Source organism: Notolepis coatsorum (assembly GCF_963971535.1).
Source record: "Notolepis coatsorum genome assembly, chromosome: 3".
In the NCBI taxonomy this organism is placed as follows: domain Eukaryota; kingdom Metazoa; phylum Chordata; class Actinopteri; order Aulopiformes; family Paralepididae; genus Notolepis; species Notolepis coatsorum.
The window spans coordinates 189,306,692-189,325,810 of NC_140167.1; the positions used below are offsets into that span (position 1 = coordinate 189,306,692).

The 19,119-nt window shown below is 45.0% G+C and overlaps 1 protein-coding gene across 2 annotated transcripts in view; it reads left to right on the forward strand.

Moving 5' to 3' along the window:
• The window catches only part of cdc16 (cell division cycle 16 homolog), a 42,617-nt gene extending 25,500 nt beyond the window's left edge, over positions 1-17,117 (forward strand). For both annotated transcript variants that reach the window (XM_084309622.1, XM_084309623.1), the window contains 5 exons: positions 117-180; positions 264-325; positions 3,131-3,266; positions 10,083-10,173; positions 15,553-17,117. In XM_084309622.1, the coding sequence (XP_084165748.1) occupies positions 117-180; positions 264-325; positions 3,131-3,266; positions 10,083-10,173; positions 15,553-15,869 (670 nt within the window). In that variant the 3' untranslated portion in view covers positions 15,870-17,117. The remainder of the gene's footprint in view (positions 1-116; positions 181-263; positions 326-3,130; positions 3,267-10,082; positions 10,174-15,552) is intronic.
• The last annotated feature ends 2,002 nt before the right edge of the window (positions 17,118-19,119 follow it).

The window sequence follows — 19,119 nt, forward strand, 5'->3', positions numbered from 1 at the left end:
GAGAGGAGACCAGAGTCAGAGGACCACAGCCTCCGGGGTGGGATGGAGGAGGCTTTGATCAATCAAATGATGTCTGACTGATCATATGAATGTGTTTTCCACATGTCCTCTTTCAGCTGGAAGACGGCTGAGAAGTTGTTCCTTGATGCCATGGACAAGATCAAAGCCATAGGGAGTGAGGTAGAGGCTCATTTTGTCCAATAAGCACTGAATTCATTGAACAAAGTGTGCAAAGTCTTAATCTGTTCTTCTCTGGTCTTTAGGTCACGGTGGACAAATGGGAGCCTTTGTTGAACAATTTGGGTCACGTTTGTCGAAAACTAAAGTAAGTGTTGATCCAATTGTGACCTATATTAGGCTCTTTGGAGACAGAATGTTGCCGGAGAGCTGCGGAATTGCGGCCCTGGCTTCTTCTATTCTTCTAAGACGGCATCATGGCAGACAACATCAGCAGTTAAAACTATTTAGCAAAAACGTACATACTAAATATATACTCAATTTGATTAGGAGAAGGGTTTAGGTTATTGACTATTGTAATGGAATACTGCAGTTGATTTCAAATATATTGCTTTCGGTCACTGCACAATATAGGCGAGTATTTAAAAGTTGTTTTTAATTAAATGTAGAGACTTAACACTTTCTTCGCCAGGCTTATGTACATCATTATACCCCTCTCTGCCAGCTCTATTTGTCTATGGAGAAGTTCCCCTTCTTTGCAGGGCTATAACTTTTTAAATTGTATTGCTAAATTGACATTACTATGGCCCATTCAACGTCAATTATCTATCATTCAGGACGTAGGAACGTTCTACTTTTTCATTCACATATTCATACTAAAATACGGTCTAAAGTATAAATATGTTTTTATCGTTTTCTGCAGCTTTCTCCAGACGTGATTTATAGCCCTAAATGCATTATATTGATGATCAAATACAGTTTGATAGCGATCTGTGCGAGATAAAAAATGTCAAGTGGACGTGCTTCTAGAAGTTACTACTTATCATCTGATGTTGACCGGATGGGGGGGGGGTCGTTTATAATTCCGTGGCCAACGTTAGATGATTCATCTAGTGTGGGTGATATGATCATTAGAGCAGTTTATATCGAACACGGTAAAAAAAAATGCTGAATCTTACCCCAGTCTCCTCGGGCTGTTGGGCGATGAGCGTGGAGCAAAAATATTCCTATTATGGGATGTAGAAATATGCGATCCATCTCCAGGTTGTATAATAGTATATACGTCCAAATCATGTTGTTTATCGAGTTATTGGTAACGGATTGCTATCCATTGTGTCTAGCTCGAGTCCCGGGACTATTAGCGAGTGATCGGACCGAATTGGAATGAGGACCAGCTTCCGTTTCCTGTTTCCGGTTTGGGCGATCCGCCGATCCGCCACCAGATGGCGATCTTGAACCGTTGGAGAGTTGAGAGGGGATCAACAGTAGATCTCAAGTCTCCGGGGGAGAAATATGATTGCGATCACAGATTTTTGAAATATTGATCTCAATGACGTGTTACGGCGTCATTGGCAGAATTAGCATGGCGGGGAATGACTAGTTTAGGCGTCTCTGGCAGAGAAAGTGTTAATATTTTATGCAAGTACTATTTTGTCTCCTGAGAGCTCGAGTGGAGATACATTTCAAGTTTTAAAGCAATTAGTTCTAACGTCAGGTGTTGCGTCCACATGGTTGTTCAAAGTGTCTCTCTGCCTGAGATGAGGTTAGCATCTAACGTATAGCGGTACGTTCGGGTAACGTATAGAGTTACTACTGAAGGACTGGAGGAGGCTAAATTTATCCTGAAGAGGCTGCTCAGAAATGCCTAGTAGGCCTTGTAGTGCACTCTGGTCCGCTCTGCCCATTCCCCATCTCACCTCGTTCCTTCTCATGCCCTCCACACAGACTATTTTCAGAGATGTACACGTAGTTTGTGCTGCTCCAGTCATTCTGCATAAGTAGGGCCCTCAAATCCATGCAAAGATCCTTTAATGTATTATGCATGGCCACTCGGCAGATATACGAGGGGCTTGCAGTTAGAGCACAAGTGTCCTGTTTTGAATGGCCTGGGTAATTTTCTTTTTATGTAAACTGGAACGGGACGTAAGCGACTGTTTCGTCTCTATTGTTGGACGGAGGCTTCACATGTCCAGTGTTTGTTCACTGGTCCCACTCAGTTTGAGTAGCCCATGTAAACTATAAACCAGGGTGCCCAGAGGGCCATGGGCCAAAATGTAATGTGTGGGGGGGGCTTTTATTTCTGAAAATGTAACGTGTAGGCGGAAGTGGCTCAGGGGGTAGAGCGGCCGCCAAATAATCTGAAGGTTCCTGCTATAATCCTGGTTTGGAAGTGTCCTTGAGCAAGACACGGAACCCCTAACCTCTCCAGACGAGCAGGTTGGCGCCTTGTATGGTTGCCGTCTGTGTGTGAGAGTGAGTGAATGGGTGAATGTGAGGCATAAATTGTAAAGCGCTTTGGAAAGGAGCGCTATATAAAATGCAGTTAATTTACCATTTAAACATGAGCTTCATCGTGTTTGATAATATGCATTGTCCTAATTGTTTAGTGAGTAGTGTCTCAAAATCACTACTCGAATGTAATCAAAATGCATGAAAATAGACCAATTCCTATCTCACGTCATGCTCTGGAACCCTTTGTAAGGCCAAAAAGGGCCCCGCCCCACTTTGCACAGCCCTATCAGATTGCTTATATGTACGTTAAAGGAACACGCCAACATTTTGGGAAAGTAGCTTATCGTCTTCTCCAGAGAGAGACAAGAAGATAGATACCAGCTTCCTCTCTGTGCGTTCAGTAGAAAGCTATCTGGCTGCATGTTAGCTTAGCACAATGAATGGAAGCGGACAGTGCCGGTTAGCCTTCGGGAGTGGTGTTAGTTGGACAATGCCTAGGCTAACCGGCCATTCATTGTGCTAAGCTAGGCAGCCAGATAGCTTTCTACTGAACGCACAGAGGAAACTGGTATCTATCTTCTTGTCTCTCTCTGGAGAAGACAGTAAGCTAATTTTCCAAAATGTTGGCGTGTTCCTTTTTAAGGGAAATTGCAAGCAGTGGAATTCCTCAGTCTTGGACATGGACACTTCTGAGCTGTGTGTTTTGGTGTTGTTCCTGTAGGAAGTACGACCAGGCTCTAGAATACCACCGCCAGGCTCTGGTGCTCATCCCCCAGCATGCATCCACCTACTCTGCCATAGGATATGTGCACAGCCTCATGGGAGATTTCGAGAGCGCCATCGATTACTTTCATACGGTATTGTTGTTTTCCATCTTAACACCCGTCACTTTGTTTTCCTTTTTCCAATATAGTCTTGATAGATGATGACCTCACCAATGTGGCAGCTCCCACAAGGGAGGAGCTCTAAAGGCCTATTTATGCTAGGATGCTTGACACTTTGATCAACTGTTTTCATATCCATGGCATGGCTGGCATTTCATCCACTCACCTAGTGCAAAGATACACCAGTGTCCTCAACACAACACAATTCTGCAGGTATGCAACAGGAAGGAAAAATGTTGAGTGCACAATTTCTGTCGAGCGACGGTTGTCAAAAGGCTAGAGCACCCAAGCATACATCTGCCTTAAGGCTAGAGCACCCAAGCCTAAATCAGCCTTAAGGCTAGAGCACCCAAGCATAAATCTGCCTTAAGGCTAGAGCACCCAAGCATAAATCTGCCTTAAGGCTAGAGCACCCAAGCATAAATCTGCCTTAAGGCTAGAGCACCCAAGCATAAATCTGCCTTAAGGCTAGAGCACCCAAGCATAAATCTGCCTTAAGGCTAGAGCACCCAAGCATAAATCTGCCTTAAGGCTAGAGCACCCAAGCATAAATCTGCCTTAAGGCTAGAGCACCCAAGCATACATCTGCCTTAAGGCTAGAGCACCCAAGCATAAATCTGCCTTAAGGCTAGAGCACCCAAGCATAAATCTGCCTTAAGGCTAGAGCACCCAAGCATAAATCTGCCTTAATGAGCACCCAAGCATAAATCTGCCTTAAGGCTAGAGCACCCAAGCATAAATCTGCCTTAAGGCTAGAGCACCCAAGCATAAATCTGCCTTAAGGCTAGAGCACCCAAGCATAAATCAGCCTGAAGACTCAAACACACTTGAGTCCAAGTAATGGCAAACATGATATGTTGGAATCCATTCAGGAGACCTACTGTATGTAGGGAAGAAGACACTGCTGGAACCCACCAGGAGCTTTATGCACACGGACAGATATTAAATAATTGAATACTTAAATACTCTGTATGATATATGGATTGACATGTTAAGTGTTGTGGATGTTTTAGGTTTTCCATTTGGTGGAGGAGAAAAAAAACACTAGCCAGTTTTTTCTAGGCAGACCTGTCTCACTGGATTGTGGCGTAAATAATCTGTACAGTTTCATGAAGCTTCTTAATTTATGTTTTTCCCCTTGTTTTTCCCCCTCCAAAAATGTACTTCAGATTTCCTTTTGAATAATACAAGTTGCACAAATTCACCTCATATCCTGTCCTTAAGATGTATCTTTAATATTTCAGTTGTCTTCCTTATCCTGAGTAATTAAATTCACTTGGCAACAAACTTTAACACAAAATGACCAACCTCAACAAGTCTACAATTTTATTGCTGATGTTATTATGTCATATATTTTATTATATATATTTTTTTTTCACTGACATTGTTCTTGATCTTGTGTTTAGTTTATGCGTTGATCTCTAGTCACATTTGTTGTTGTTTCAGACTAGATGTAACCTTTGGATCATATTTTCTCTGGAGAATGTTTCCTCTTTGTGTGTAGTCATCCAGTACAATATGTTTTTCTTCCTCTGTCCAATTTGGTCTCCTTTTGATTTTTGGACATTAGTGAATGAAATGGACAACACAAGTTTTCCAAAATTAACACTGTACTTTATTAAATAAAGTAAATACCGGAGTCATGTCTTGCAAGAAAGGACTATCACCATGACTTATCACAACTTGTATTATATAGATATATCTCATCTGTGAACACACAATGCTACATCTCTCTCTGCCATTGGTGGCTGGTAGCTCTGTGTATCAACCTTCTCCCATCATCCTATTTACCATGACTTTAACCAAATGTATGAAGTCAAGTGGTTATTGCTGTTTGCTTAGTGTAAGTTAAGGTTCTGTTTCGTAATGGCTCTTGCTCGGCGTCACTCTCTGCACTGTACCTCGCTCGTGCACTGAATAAAAAATTCCACAATGCACCTTTACATCCCAACATCTGTCTGGCCACACCCCCATCAGCTTACCTACATAAGCAGGGGTGGGGCCACACACTCGCCTCCTTCGCTTTCACCACAAGGAAGTGCCTTCGGTAGATCCCCACTTGACGAGGTTGCTAGTTGAAGAAAGTTGGAAAACAAGAGATACGTTGACATCATATCTTTATTTTCTCTCTCACTACTTTTCGAGAAAATACGGCGATATTGTCTTCGTTACTGGAGTGTCTGGAAGATGATGATCATTCTACACCTCCACCGTTTTTTTCCGTATTAGGAGTTCACGCCGCTAACATGCCTCCCAACTACAATCCTCCTTCCTGCGGCTGGATGGGGTAAGACCCTCCAGCAACACAGCTGGACTGTAGGACGCACCGACTGTTGTGAGAAGCGGTGGGTTCCAGGTTTGGTGAGTAATGTTTGCTTGCGAGCACCACTTGTCTGTTAGTGCTATGGGGGCTAGCTGACAATGTTTACGAAAACCGGCCCCAGATTAGGGTCCTTCTGTTCAGCCTTTTAGGCGACGGCGGAGGATCTTGGTTTGAAGCCCATTATAGTCAACTAGTGGGCCACGACCAGTAACTGGTGATCCCAGGATTCTCTGGACGAGTGGATGCTTCTCTGTCACCGTGTAGGCCCCATCTTTCATATACAAATGAGAGTATACCCTCACAAGGAAATGTGGGCATGGATGTTCGTTATCGGGAGATCCATGTTCAAGTCGGCTACAGCCCAGATGGGACTTGTGCTGGCTCCGCCGGATGTCTGGTAAAATCACTGTTGTAAACTGTGTTGACATCTCTTTTTCTCTTCTCTCTTAAAAGGTGAGTTGTGTGTGAATTGTTGTCACTGGTATTAGCTTCTCCATGCAACTCGGGTTGTTTGTTACAGATGTAAAAATGATCTGGTTTGTTGTGTTGAGAAACATCATGTGTGTTCATGTACTGTGTACTCACAACTAAGGGGGTTAAACTAACCTATAAAGCTATGCTTAGTGACATATGAGTGAAGAATGAATTATTTTCTCAGCCTGTAATGACGATGAACAGTGTGTTCACATATTAACAGGTTTACCTGTTCAACTGGCCGTATTAAGGGTAAGGTAGGAGGTGTGTTTCCCCCCGGTTCCCTGGGGACTTCCTCACCCTCCTCTCAGACATGTTGTTTACAATATATTGTGTCACTGTGTGGTGGGATACGATGTAACCCTTAGCTTGATTGCTGGGGTTGTGCTAGAACCGCTTGAGGAACTGTATTTTCCTAAAGAAAAGATTGTTTGGTAACTTTTCGTGTGTGCTTAGCAAGGCCTGTGGCCGATACTAATCGAGAATTGTGTATTCTCATTATGAAAAACGGCGTTCCTCTGTAGAGTCTATTTGCCATTTTTTATGGTGATAAAGGGTTGTGTGTATCTTGTGATCTACAACTGGGTTGGGTTGGCCACAGAAGCACATGTGCAAGTCTGGTACCGGGGCTCTTAAGGGGGCCCTCTCTATTCTGTGTTTTTTCCTTAGTAAAAATCAGATAGCAGGTTAGTACATGAGCTGTGTGAAGCTGTTAGACGCTTCATGTAGCTGACTATGGCTGTGTCATACTCTTTTTTGTCATTACATCGTATCATGGGTGTGGGGTCGTAAAGGGGTGAACTGGTAATCCTTTCCTCCCCTTTTCTGATTGGTCAGGGGTTAAAACCTCCTGTCCTTCAAGGTTCCTGTCACGTTTCTGTTCGGCACGTTACAGGGTAAGAAGGGGGGGGGGGGGGGAGTTTCCTGGTCCCACGCCCTGGAATATTGGGCGTGTGCACCGCAGAAATTCCTCCGCCATAGAGTACGTCACTGTGCGCGTCTCTGTTGGTAAGACTTCCATGTGCTGTTCAGGTCCATATGATGGATCTGTTTCAGAGAGTGGTCAGGGCTCCTCCTCACGAAGCTCCTACTCGGGCCGGCTGTGAGTTGGGACTCTCCTTCCCTGTGAGGGAGCCTCCTCAGAGTTCAGAGCCTCCTCCTCAGATTGTCAAGATGAGTAGAACTTCAAAAAGGAGTTCTGCTCTATTGTGTGTGTATTCGATTCGATTCAATTCGATTATTGAGTGTATTGGTTCAGTGCCTCCTCGGAGAGCCCTAATCCAAATATTACATAGCTCAATGTTGCACTATATTCTTTTCAATCTATACAGCTCGTGTGGGAAGTCTCTCTGGCGATTTCCGCCTCCTCCCTGTGGGAGGGTGGTGGGATGTAAAAATGTAAACAATTTTTACCCTCAGCCTGCGTCACGAGGGATTCATGTCAGTCTGTGTTCTTTCTTTTTTGAATAAAAAGAGGAAGGTACATGAAGCACGCCGGCTCCGTGTCGTTCTCCCAGGCGACTTGGAGGAACAATGTTTGGTGTGTTTGGGTCTCGACGCATACATAGTGCTGGCTCGGTGTGTTTCTGTTACAGGATCACACAGGGGCTAAGTGCGCCTTGGTTGCTTGTTAAAACAGCGTTTTTATAGGGCAACTGGGATGGGGTTTTGTCTCTTCCGAGCGCGAGTTTACTAGGTTGTCTCGATGAATTCTCGTTCATATCTGGGGGATGTTAACGGAATAGATCTGAACATAGGTAGAGGGGTCTCACGCCCTTGGGGTGGGCCACTGAGCACGGTCTAAATGAGGACCGTCTGGGTGGCGCCCTCTTCATGTTTTAGATCGACACGCATACCTACCCCCTCTCCTGGAGTGGGCATGTCGGCGTGGTTAGGACAAGGGACTGGTCTGGTCACGCTGGTCCAGGTCAGTTAACCCGTTGTCCACCGGGGATGCAGATCTACTGTTCTGGTACCCTGAGGGACTTGTGCTTTTTTCGGGGGGGGGAAATGCCAGGTCGGTCCGGGTGTCACATGGTTAGGCGCTATGGAGACCCTTGTTGGGTACATATTGTACTCTGCACTGTCGTAATGGCTTACGGTCATGCCAACCTGTACACGCCCGATCTCGTTCGATCTCGGCCGCTACGCTGGTTTGGTCCTGGTTAGTACTTGGTTGGGAGACCGCCTGGGAATACCAAGGGCGGTGTGCTTGGGGCTGGTTCTCCATTCTTTTCGCTCCTCTTTCACGCATGGCGTGGAGGGGGCTGTTGGGGTGGTCTTAGACCTCCTCTGGTAACTGTGCTTCCCGTGCCGCCGGGCCCGGTCCGAAGTACTGTTCGTTGACCCGTAGGCCTGGGATAACCCCCTTTTTTGGGAAACTGCAACACTTGTACTGCGGTATGACACCTGCAGGTGTGTTTGAGTTTTTCCTGAGGGGTTATAGGAACAACCACGCATAGGGTAACGACATGGTGGTTGGTTCTCTGGTGTGTTGGAGCAGTGTCAACTCCCGGGTTGTCCGGTTGAGTGTGCCCCTGCACGTTCATGACGTCTGCCAATCATGTCAGCCTTCTCTGTCTCAACCCCTCTGGGTGGGTTTTTTTTAAAGGAGGCTTTGTCATGGTGATCAACAACGCCAGCATACGCCCCTTCCGCTGGGGCGGCTGTTTTCAGCTGACTCCTTTGGCGCCTGTCTCGTCCGCAGTGCTCCAGGCTCGGGTTACAGCCTGTTGCCTGGTTTCCCCGGTACGCTGCCTGCTTCCGTTGGTTAACCTTGAGTGTTACGGCCGTGCTCACTGCCTGTTCTGCAGGGTCAGTATGCCAGGCGGTGTGCTGTTGGGGGGAAAGGGCCCGCTCTTGGAGGGGCCTGATCCGAATACGCTGGCGATGTGGGGGGCGGTGTCACTAAGTGACCACCTGGTGGGGTCCTGATGCCTGGCGTCATTGACCTCTCCGGGCCCCCGTTTTCCAGGGGCTCCAGTCCCTTTGGTGGGTCTGGGTCTTCCTTCGCGCTCCGCTGCTACGGCCTTGCCACGGGGTTGGGTTTGCTCTTGACCCCGTGATTTCTGGGGGCAGTAACGAGGTTGTTCCTTCCGTTCGTTCCCGGGTGGCATGCGGGTTGTGCGTGTGTGTAGTCGTGGGGTCAGGCCACGGTCTGCTCACCCTGTGCGTTGAGTTGCTTGAGTGCCTCTTCGCATGGTCGGGTCCGTCGCCCTCCCGGGAACCTCCAATAGGGGGGGTGCCCTCCATTAGGGGGGGTCGGGGGGGCTCGGTCCTCCCCGATCTGATGGTTGTGGGGGGCCTCAGCGGGGTATATTTGTCGGCCGATGGCTCTCGCTCGGCCTCCCTTGTGCAGAGAGTGACGCCGAGCGAGAGCCATTACGAAACAGAACGATGGGTTATAACTATAACCAAGTTCTGTGAGTAATGGTGACGCTCGGCGTCCGACGCCACTGCGGCCCTTGATCTCGCCTTGTGGTGAAAGCTTGGGAAGGAGGCGAGTGTGTGGCCCCACCCCTGCTTATGTAGGTAAGCTGATGGGGGTGTGGCCAGACGGATGTTGGGATGTAAAGGTGCATTGTGGAATTTTTTATTCAGTGCGCGTGCACAAGCGAGGTACAGTGCAGAGAGTGACGCCGAGCGTCACCATTACTCACAGAACTTGGTTATTTTACTCACAGAACTTGGTTATAGTTATAACCTATCGTTATGGCTACTGAAGAAACACAATTTTAGGTCGATATTGATCACCTTGGCAACTGTGGAATATTTATCCAACTTTGCCCTGAACATATCCTAAACCTAGAAACAATAAAATGAAATGGAATCATAAAAACGTAGGATGTTTTGTGCAACTGGCCAATGGACACTAGCTGGTGTAGAGCGCTGTCATAGAGCATGATTCTGGCTCACATCTGTTTCAGGTCAATGTCCACACGTTTGTTTTTCTACTAAATGCCTGACATGGATTTGTTTCCACTGTACCACAGGCACTTGGACTGAAAAGGGACGACACGTTTTCTGTGACGATGCTGGGCCACTGCATCGAGATGTATATTGGTGACACAGATGCCTATATAGGTAATGGAAGGGAGAAAAAACATTTTGAAGCCAACACGGATCATTCAGATTTCAAAATAATTTCACAGTGCGAGTTGTAATGATTGGACAAACACTTTTTGACTTATAGTCTGAATTGTGTCATGCCAACACACATTTTTTGCATTTGTAGCACCCCCTAGTGTCTATCTGAATGAAACTTTCAGGGTATGTTTCAGGTACTTGCTGTATGTGGACATGTCCTGCAAGTTTTGTGACGATCTGCCCAATGGTTGTTGACTATATGTGCTAAGCCACGCCCCTTTGAAGTTAATTGGTCAATTTTGATGAGCTTAATCAAACAATTATCCACAGAACATCTGGTAGCAATTGTACCTTCAGTTTAGGAGATGTCAAACATGTGTTTTTAAAAAAAAAAATCCAATATGGTGGACTTTATGGGTCCTTGACAGGGTGTCCGCGGATCCTTAAAAAGTCTTAAAAGGTCTTAAATTTGTTTATCAATTATTAAGGCCTTAGTTTGTCTTAAAATGTCTTAAATCCATTTTCAGAGGTCTTAAAAATGCCATAGAAAGGAAAGATAAAATCCCATGTCATCTTATGTTTTATTATGAAATCTGGGGGAAAACTATAACGGGAGATAAAGTTTGACTTTTTCATTGTAGAATCACGCAGACCGGAATGGGGCGGAACCAACACAACTCCTTGTGTAATGTGTTGGCCGGGGAACCATTTCGGCAACGGAGTCTAGCTAACGTTAGCAAGGCGAAGCGATAACGCTAACGTTACGTTTAGTTTAGTTTAGCATTTGCACTCGTTAATATGGGAAACTAAGTGCCAATTTAACGAGAACTGGCTCGACAATCCACTGTTTGCGCGATGGTTGGTCCCAGTCAAAGACCATTACAAGCCCTGTTGCAAAAAAAAAGAAGCAGTCGCGTCGCACATGCTGAGCGTTCTGCAAAAACCGCCTGCAAACTACTATTTCGCATTTATTTTCGGCCCCTGCCTCCACACCAGCTGCGCCATCTCAGGTAGGACTATAACATCTGCACCAACAGAAGTCCGGATAACATTCGGCTCCACGCCAAAGCTTGAAGCTGAGGTCTAACTTGAAAATAATCTATTCACGGATGTAAACAAGGACACGTTTGTGTTTATGTTCAATGAGATCTTCACCCACTATGTATTTTTTCCTCCCACCCACCCCCTCCTAATGACGTACAGTATCCTCCCATGTATATTAGGATCTATGGGTAACAGTACTGTATATTTGCATATCGTATATGTCACAAATGTAACGGTACAGTACTATATACCTGTATGTCCCTATGCCATAAATGTCATGTATGTTGAGTGTCATAAATGTCACTATGAATTGAAAATGGGGGACCCTGATGTAAACAAGACAAACGTCTTTCTCTGGTCTGCATCCCCTTAACAATTGTGTGTATTGAGCCGTACTGTATTGTACCCATTCTGCAATCTGTTAAACAAAGTATTCATTCAACCAAAACCACAAAAACAAAACAACTGGATGAATGAATGAAAACTTTATTTAACAGATTGCAGAATGGGTACAATACAGTACGGCTCAATACACACAATTGTTAAGGGGATGCAGACCAGAGAAAGACGTGTGTCTTGTTTACATCAGGGTCCCCCATTTTCAATTATAGTGACATGACATTTATGACATACTCAACATACATGACATTTATGGCATAGGGACATACATGACATACAGGTATACTATATAGTACTGTAGTGTTACAATTGTGACATATACGATATGCAAATATACAGTACTGTTACCCAGAGATCCTAACAGAAAATATATGATGGGGAGGAGACTGTACATTAGGAGGGGGGGTGGGGGGGGTTTGGACATTTACGGTGCCCAGTTTCTAATTGCAGCCTCCCGTAGGTGCTTTTTTTTTTTTTTTTTTTTTTTTTTTTTTTTTTTTTTTTTTTTTTTTTTTTTTTTTACTTTGACCAGTCAGCTCAATAGGGTCCAGCTGCAGACTCGGAGCCTCGAGGTCCAGATTGGTACTTCCGGCCTGCCACAGGACTAATGCGGAAGTATCTCGAAGTACGTCTGACGTAATAGTCCTGTGGCAGGACTATGCGGAAGTATCTCGAAGTACGTCTGACGTATCTCGAATTACGTCTGACGTTTCTCTACGTTAGCTAAGCGAACATTAAACGTTGTATTCATAAAATAATATAAAATCAGCAGCATGGGGAGGGCCGGGGGGAGGGGAGGTACAGGTAGTAGAAGACATAGAGGTACAGGTCACATAATTATAGTACAGTGGAGAAGTAAAAATGGAATAAAAAGGCAGTGTAAACAATATACAATATTATTAACTCTAATAATAACACGCCTCGCGGGCTCATTATAATACGAGAGCCGTGGGTCTGCATTGTATAGAGCGGATCCCCCGGCCGTATTCAAGCGCTGGAGCGCTTTGCGATGGATCAAACTGTATTAATATAGTAGTAATAATAGTAGTTGGCTAGTTGCGCGCTTCTGGCCATCTCCCGCAGTGCGCGCATACACACATACTGTCTGTAGCTATACAGTACGTGCAAAATTAATTGTCAAGAGCCAATCGCACAGGTTGCCTCATCTCATCTGGCTCTGCAAATAGATCTAGAGTCTGAATATCATATAATAGCCTGCTGATGATCTCTCTCTCGAGTCAAATCCATTCTGAGAACGGAATGCAGTGCCCGCGACGAGGGTCTTGATTGATTGATTGATTGATTGATTGATTGATTGAAAATTGTATTAACAGATCATGCTGGACCTACAATGGAGGTGGATGGGGGGGGTCGGGTGGGTGGGGGGGGGGGGACACTGTACAACTGTACAAGCAAAACTGTACATTGGAATATTGACAACCATACTTGGTCATTTACTGTACATTGGAGGGGGTTGGGTTACAACACAGGAGCAGAGTATAAACAACAGTACAGTACTGTTTCTCATTCCTGTACTGTTGTTTATACTCTGCTCCTGTGTTGTAACCCAACCCCCTCCAATGTACAGTAAATGACCAAGTATGGTTTTGTCAATATTCCAATGTACAGTTTTGCTTGTACAGTTGTACAGTGTCCCCCACCCCTCCTACCCGACCCCCCCCCCCCCCCCAAGGCGAAAGTCTTTCTCTGGTCTGCATCCCCTTAACAATTGTGTGTATTGAGCTGTACTGTACTGTACCCATTCTGCAATCTGTTAATAAAATGTTCAATCAAGAATGGAGTGATTGACAGTGTCAAAGGCCTTTTGTAGGTCCAGCATGATCTGTTAATACAATTTTCAATCAATCAATCAATCAATCAATCAATCAAGACCCTCGTCGCGGGCACTGCATTCCGTTCTCAGAATGGATTTGACTCGAGAGAGAGAGAGAGAGATCATCAGCAGGCTATTATATGATATTCAGACTCTAGATCTATTTGCAGAGCCAGATGAGATGAGGCAACCTGTGCGATTGGCTCTTGACAATTAATTTTGCACGTACTGTATAGCTACAGACAGTATGTGTGTATGCGCGCACTGCGGGAGGTGGCCAGAAGCGCGCAACTAGCCAACTACTATTATTACTACTATATTAATACAGTTTGATCCATCGCAAAGCGCTCCAGCGCTTGAATACGGCCGGGGGATCCGCTCTATACAATGCAGACCCACGGCTCTCGTATTATAATGAGCCCGCGAGGCGTGTTATTATTAGAGTTAATAATATTGTATATTGTTTACACTGCCTTTTTATTCCATTTTTACTTCTCCACTGTACTATAATTATGTGACCTGTACCTCTATGTCTTCTACTACCTGTACCTCCCCTCCCCCCGGCCCTCCCCATGCTGCTGATTTTATATTATTTTATGAATACAACGTTTAATGTTCGCTTAGCTAACGTAGAGAAACGTCAGACGTAATTCGAGATACGTCAGACGTACTTCGAGATACTTCCGCATAGTCCTGCCACAGGACTATTACGTCAGACGTACTTCGAGATACTTCCGCATTAGTCCTGTGGCAGGCCGGAAGTACCAATCTGGACCTCGAGGCTCCGAGTCTGCAGCTCGACCCTACTCAGTCAGCTGGTTCTTTTCGCGTTTATCGCTTTTTCTGGTCAAGTATGACCGACAGAAACAGGTTGAATGGGGTATAGATGGGGGGAAAGACACTGAGAAAATACGGCGAGTCCGGGAGTCGAACTCGTGTACCCCAGATCCGTGACGCACACGGTTGTCCCCGACGCCGAAATAGCGTTCGAGGTACGCGGTGAGCTACTGGAGCTCCCCACCCCCCGTAGGTGCTCTTTAAGAGCGGTTTTGAATGTGGGCAGGGGTAAAGTGGGTTTTAGGAGTGAGGTTAAGCAGTAGTCTGACCAGTTTGTTTTGTGATGTTTGTAATCTTGTTTTTAGGGCCTTTGAGGTGCTTTGGTACCATGAGGTGCAAGCATAGTCGTAGTACCCTTGAATGAGTGCTCCTGTTGGAGTCTTCAGGGTATTACTATTCTTGTTTACCAGAGAGGAGATCCGGCACAAGAATCTTGTTTGTTGGTTGACTTTTTTGATACCCTGGGGAGGGTGGTAATAGTTATGTGTTCTGACAGTGGCTGTTGCACTTGCTGCTTGGCCCCTGGTATATTTTGTTATATTTGCTATTTATGTTTGGTCACCCCTTTGTTGAAATTCATCCAATCCAGTTACTCCTTAAGTTCAAGATTTTTAAGTTTCCAAGTTATGTTTTAATAAACATCTTTGGACCAATGTGTCTCTAAACTTAAACTAATTGGTGTCATTGCATGATTTTTGTCATTTTGTTATTGTGAAATTGGTATTAAATTAAATTCTGAGTGGCATTAAAAAGTCTTAAAAAGCATTAAATATGACTGGGCTAAACCTGCAGATACCCTGCTTGAGGCAAATTTGTAGAGTGAGAGATGGTTGTCTCTACCTGGTTTTGTGTAAGTCTGACATATGGCATAGGAGTTATGACCTTTTAATAATGGCACCCACATCAGGCCAATTGGTGTCATATTTCTTGGACAGCACTTACACACAATTTCCAAATCTATCCTTAATTTACCATCTCACAGGAATGTGTGAAAACATTTCTGAAGAGAAAAAGTAAATCGGCACAAACAATATTATTGTAATGAGTAATGTATTTTTCTTATTGACTATTACTATGCTAACAGTAATGTAGTGTTTGTTTACATCAAGGCACGGACATAAAGGATGAGGTTATTGACTATTACTATCGATGCTAACAGTAATGTGTTTGTTTACATCAAGGCACGGACATAAAGGATAAGGTTATTGACTGTATTGCTATCTAATATCTATGCTAACAGTAAGGTGTTTGTTTACATCCAGGCACGGACATAAAGGATAAGGTGCGAGGGAGCCTGACCACGCCGGCCCTGATGAAGATGCTGAACACGCCGCTGGAGCCCGCCGACCCCAACGCCACGTTGCTGCTGGACGACAGCATGTCCCTGGAGATAACGCCGACGCCGAACCAGGACAAGGCCTCGCTGGGGGCCTCGCTGGGGGCCTCGCTGGGGTCATCGCTGGGGTCATCACTGGGGGCCTCGCTGGAGGCTCCGCTGCGGCGCTCGCTAACCCTAGAGTGTGACATGTACGAGAGCGACATGATGCTAGAAACCTCCATGTCCGACGCCAGCACGTGATGACGTCGCCGTCTCTCTCTCGGCCGGAGGTGGGACCTGTCCTAGTGACTGATTACCATAGATAACCACAGACCCAAGCCCCGGGATCGGTTCTAAACTAATCAATTGGCATTGAACCTGATGATTGACTGAACAGGACAAATGCAGCAGCGTTCTTCAAGTCACCTACTAACAGACTGTACTCACCAACCTCTGCCATGGCAGGACCCTCTGTGTTGCTTACCTGTGGATTTGTACTTTACAGAAATGGCTGAAATGCAAGTGAAAAGAAGAAATATTCCTACAATAAAAAACAAAATAAAAAAGTCTATCTTTTTAAGACTTTTATCTGCATTTTGTGCAATAATGAGAGTAGGCAGGTTTATTTTTGTCACGCGTTACACTGTTCAAACGGCATGGAGTTTCATAAAATCTGGAATCAAGATTGGGAAAATATCGCTGTCAGTCAACGGACTGGTAGAGAAAATATTTGTATATGGATTACATTTAGTCATTTAGCTCATGCTTTTATCCAAAGCGACTTACAAGTTCTGTACGCCAAGTAAGCAGGAAGGGTACAACTCTTACAGTAACAATGATCATCAAAGTGCTGAAACATTGGTGTTGAGTGCATAGTAGTAAAGACATATTAGTATAGTAGGAAGAGTGCATGATAGTATAAGACGGTAAGAAGGTTAGTGTTTTTTTTGGTTTTGTTTGTTTTTCATTTCAGGTATTGATTAAAGAAGTGTGTTTTTAGTCGACGGCGAAAGATTGGTCGGGTTTTGGCTGTCCTAACTGGTGGAAAGTACGTTCCACCATTGTGGAGCTAGGACCGAGAATAGGCGGCTTCTCCTTGATGCCCCTTTTGAGGCTCGGATAGGAGTGGGTCTGAGGCGGCCAGAGGATGTAGAGCGGAGGGGTCTTGAGGGTGTGTAGTTGGAGACCATTGACTGAAGGTTTTTGATTGATTGAAAACTTTATTAACAGATTGCAGAATGGGTACAATACAGTACGGCTCAATACAAAACAAACTGCTAAGAGAGGATGCAGACCAGAAATCGACTTTCGTCTTGTTTACACCGGGGTCCCCCATTTTCAATTCATCATGACATTTATGATACAAACTGGTTTACGGAACTGTAGTAGAAAGAGATCGTAAAAAATATATACATCCGAAGGGGAAGAAACTACATTGGTGTGGGGGCGGGGAGCAGTTCCCTATGAGTTCTCTGTGGAGGTAGTCCTGAAACCTGACTCATTAGGGTCTACGAGGTCATTCTGTAAGAAATCATCAGTAAGTTGGTTGGATACAGCACGTTCAAGTGGTTTACTGTAGAAGGGAAGGAGAGAAGAGAGACTGGTCGATAGTTGTCCTTTGTGGGCGGTGTGACTGGCTTGTTTTAGGGAAGTGGGAACCACCCCGCCCTGAGTTGAGGGAGGAGTTGATGGTTGCTGTTAGGAATGGGAGGATGTCTGGTGGTGCTATGGTCTGGAGGAGTGGGAAGGGTGTCGGATCCAGCTGGCATGTAGTGAGACGGTTCGACGTTACCAGTGTCAAGGCCTTTGTGTTTCTGTAATGGGAGAGAAAGTTGACTGGGTGAAGGATGAGGTTCTCTATTCAGCATTTGGAATGGGCTTGGGTTGGGAGAAAAAGCTACAGATGCTCTCCACTTTTTTTCTTGAAGAAAATCTCAAGGTCTTCGGCAGAGAGTGGTGTGGAGGGGGAGTGAGGACTGAGGAGGGAGGACATGGTTGCGTGCAGTTTGCCAATGTTCTTAGCAGAGGCCTCGATCTTATGGTGAAAGAAAGGGCAGTAGTATCTTTTGGAGAAAGCTAACAAGGTGGTGATGTAACCGAGGTGTGACTTTATACTTCCTCTCAGCCCATGTTGCTCGGCCTATTTCCAGTATAATTTTCATGGTAGCCTATAAACATCCCGTCAAGTCAAGAGTTTTATTTGTCACGGCATACAAGTATACAATGAAATGCGGGGGGTCTTGCCCGCAACGATTGTGCATAATACAATACAATAGTAAGAATCCAATAGGATGCGAACTAAATTTGTGCAATAATACAAGTAATCAAAGTAGGGCATGCCTTTAAGATTAGATTCGATGTATTCGTCATTGTGCAAGTACAGAGTATATATGCTAAGCTAATGTATGTTATTATATAGAGTGGTATGAGTATGAATAGTAATACACTGCCTGGTTAATATAACTATTTTAGCCAGTGTTTTAAATGGAGTCGATATATAGACATATAATAACATATATGCATATATAATAACATGTAATAATATGTCTATATATCTACTCCATTTAAAACACTGGCTAAAACAGTATATATAATAACAACGATGATAATTTATTTGTAGAGCCCCTTTCATACAAGAATTGCAGCCCAACGTGCTTCACAGCAGTGATGTAGATACAAAATCGACAGTGTGTGTGTATATACAGTGTGTACATTCATTGTTATTATACAGTGTATAGCATGGCATGCCAAATAACACTATTGCAAACAACCTGAAATGTATTGTATTGCCACTTATCCCACTGTCAGTTTATATAAGATTGGACCCTGTTGCTCTCCCTCACTCCAGCTGATGAGCTAATTATTATTATTATTAAGTAGCAATACAGCCCAGATCTCCCTGCGACGAATATTTACTCAGTGTGTACATTGTAGATCAGCCAACAGCCAGGTTAAGTGCTCCGGTGAGGGGTTGACCGCGCACTGAGCGCAGCCTACCGAAAGTGATAAAGAAAGGTAGCTCGTATTTGGTGTTCAGACTGCCTCCTTTGTGTTTGTGTGTGAGAGAGTGTGTGATTTATAACCTCAGTCGGAACCCGCTTGGATTCGGTAGCTATACTTCGCAGCGCCTGCACACAGGAGAGCCGCTCGGAGAGCACAACACAACCCATTCAAATGCCGGGGCCGCGGGCGCGCCGGAGGGGAGGGAGGGACGATGCCACCTCGCTTCAAACGAGAGCAGGAAACTCCTCCATCCCTTGCCTGACAACTATACCGAGGTTGTTGGACATCTCTCTTATAGCCTCCAATCTCTGTCCGGTTCTCGTTTGCGTGTCATATACTGGAAGGATAAGATCAAGAATGAGGAGGTACTGAGAAGAGTATGCAAGGAGGAGGACCGCTGCTGGAGCGGCTAAAAAAGAGAAATATGGAGTTGTGCAGGCATGTTCTGAGGCTCCAGCGAGGAGATCAAGTTCAAGTTTCAAGTTTCTTTAATAGTTGTCATACAGAA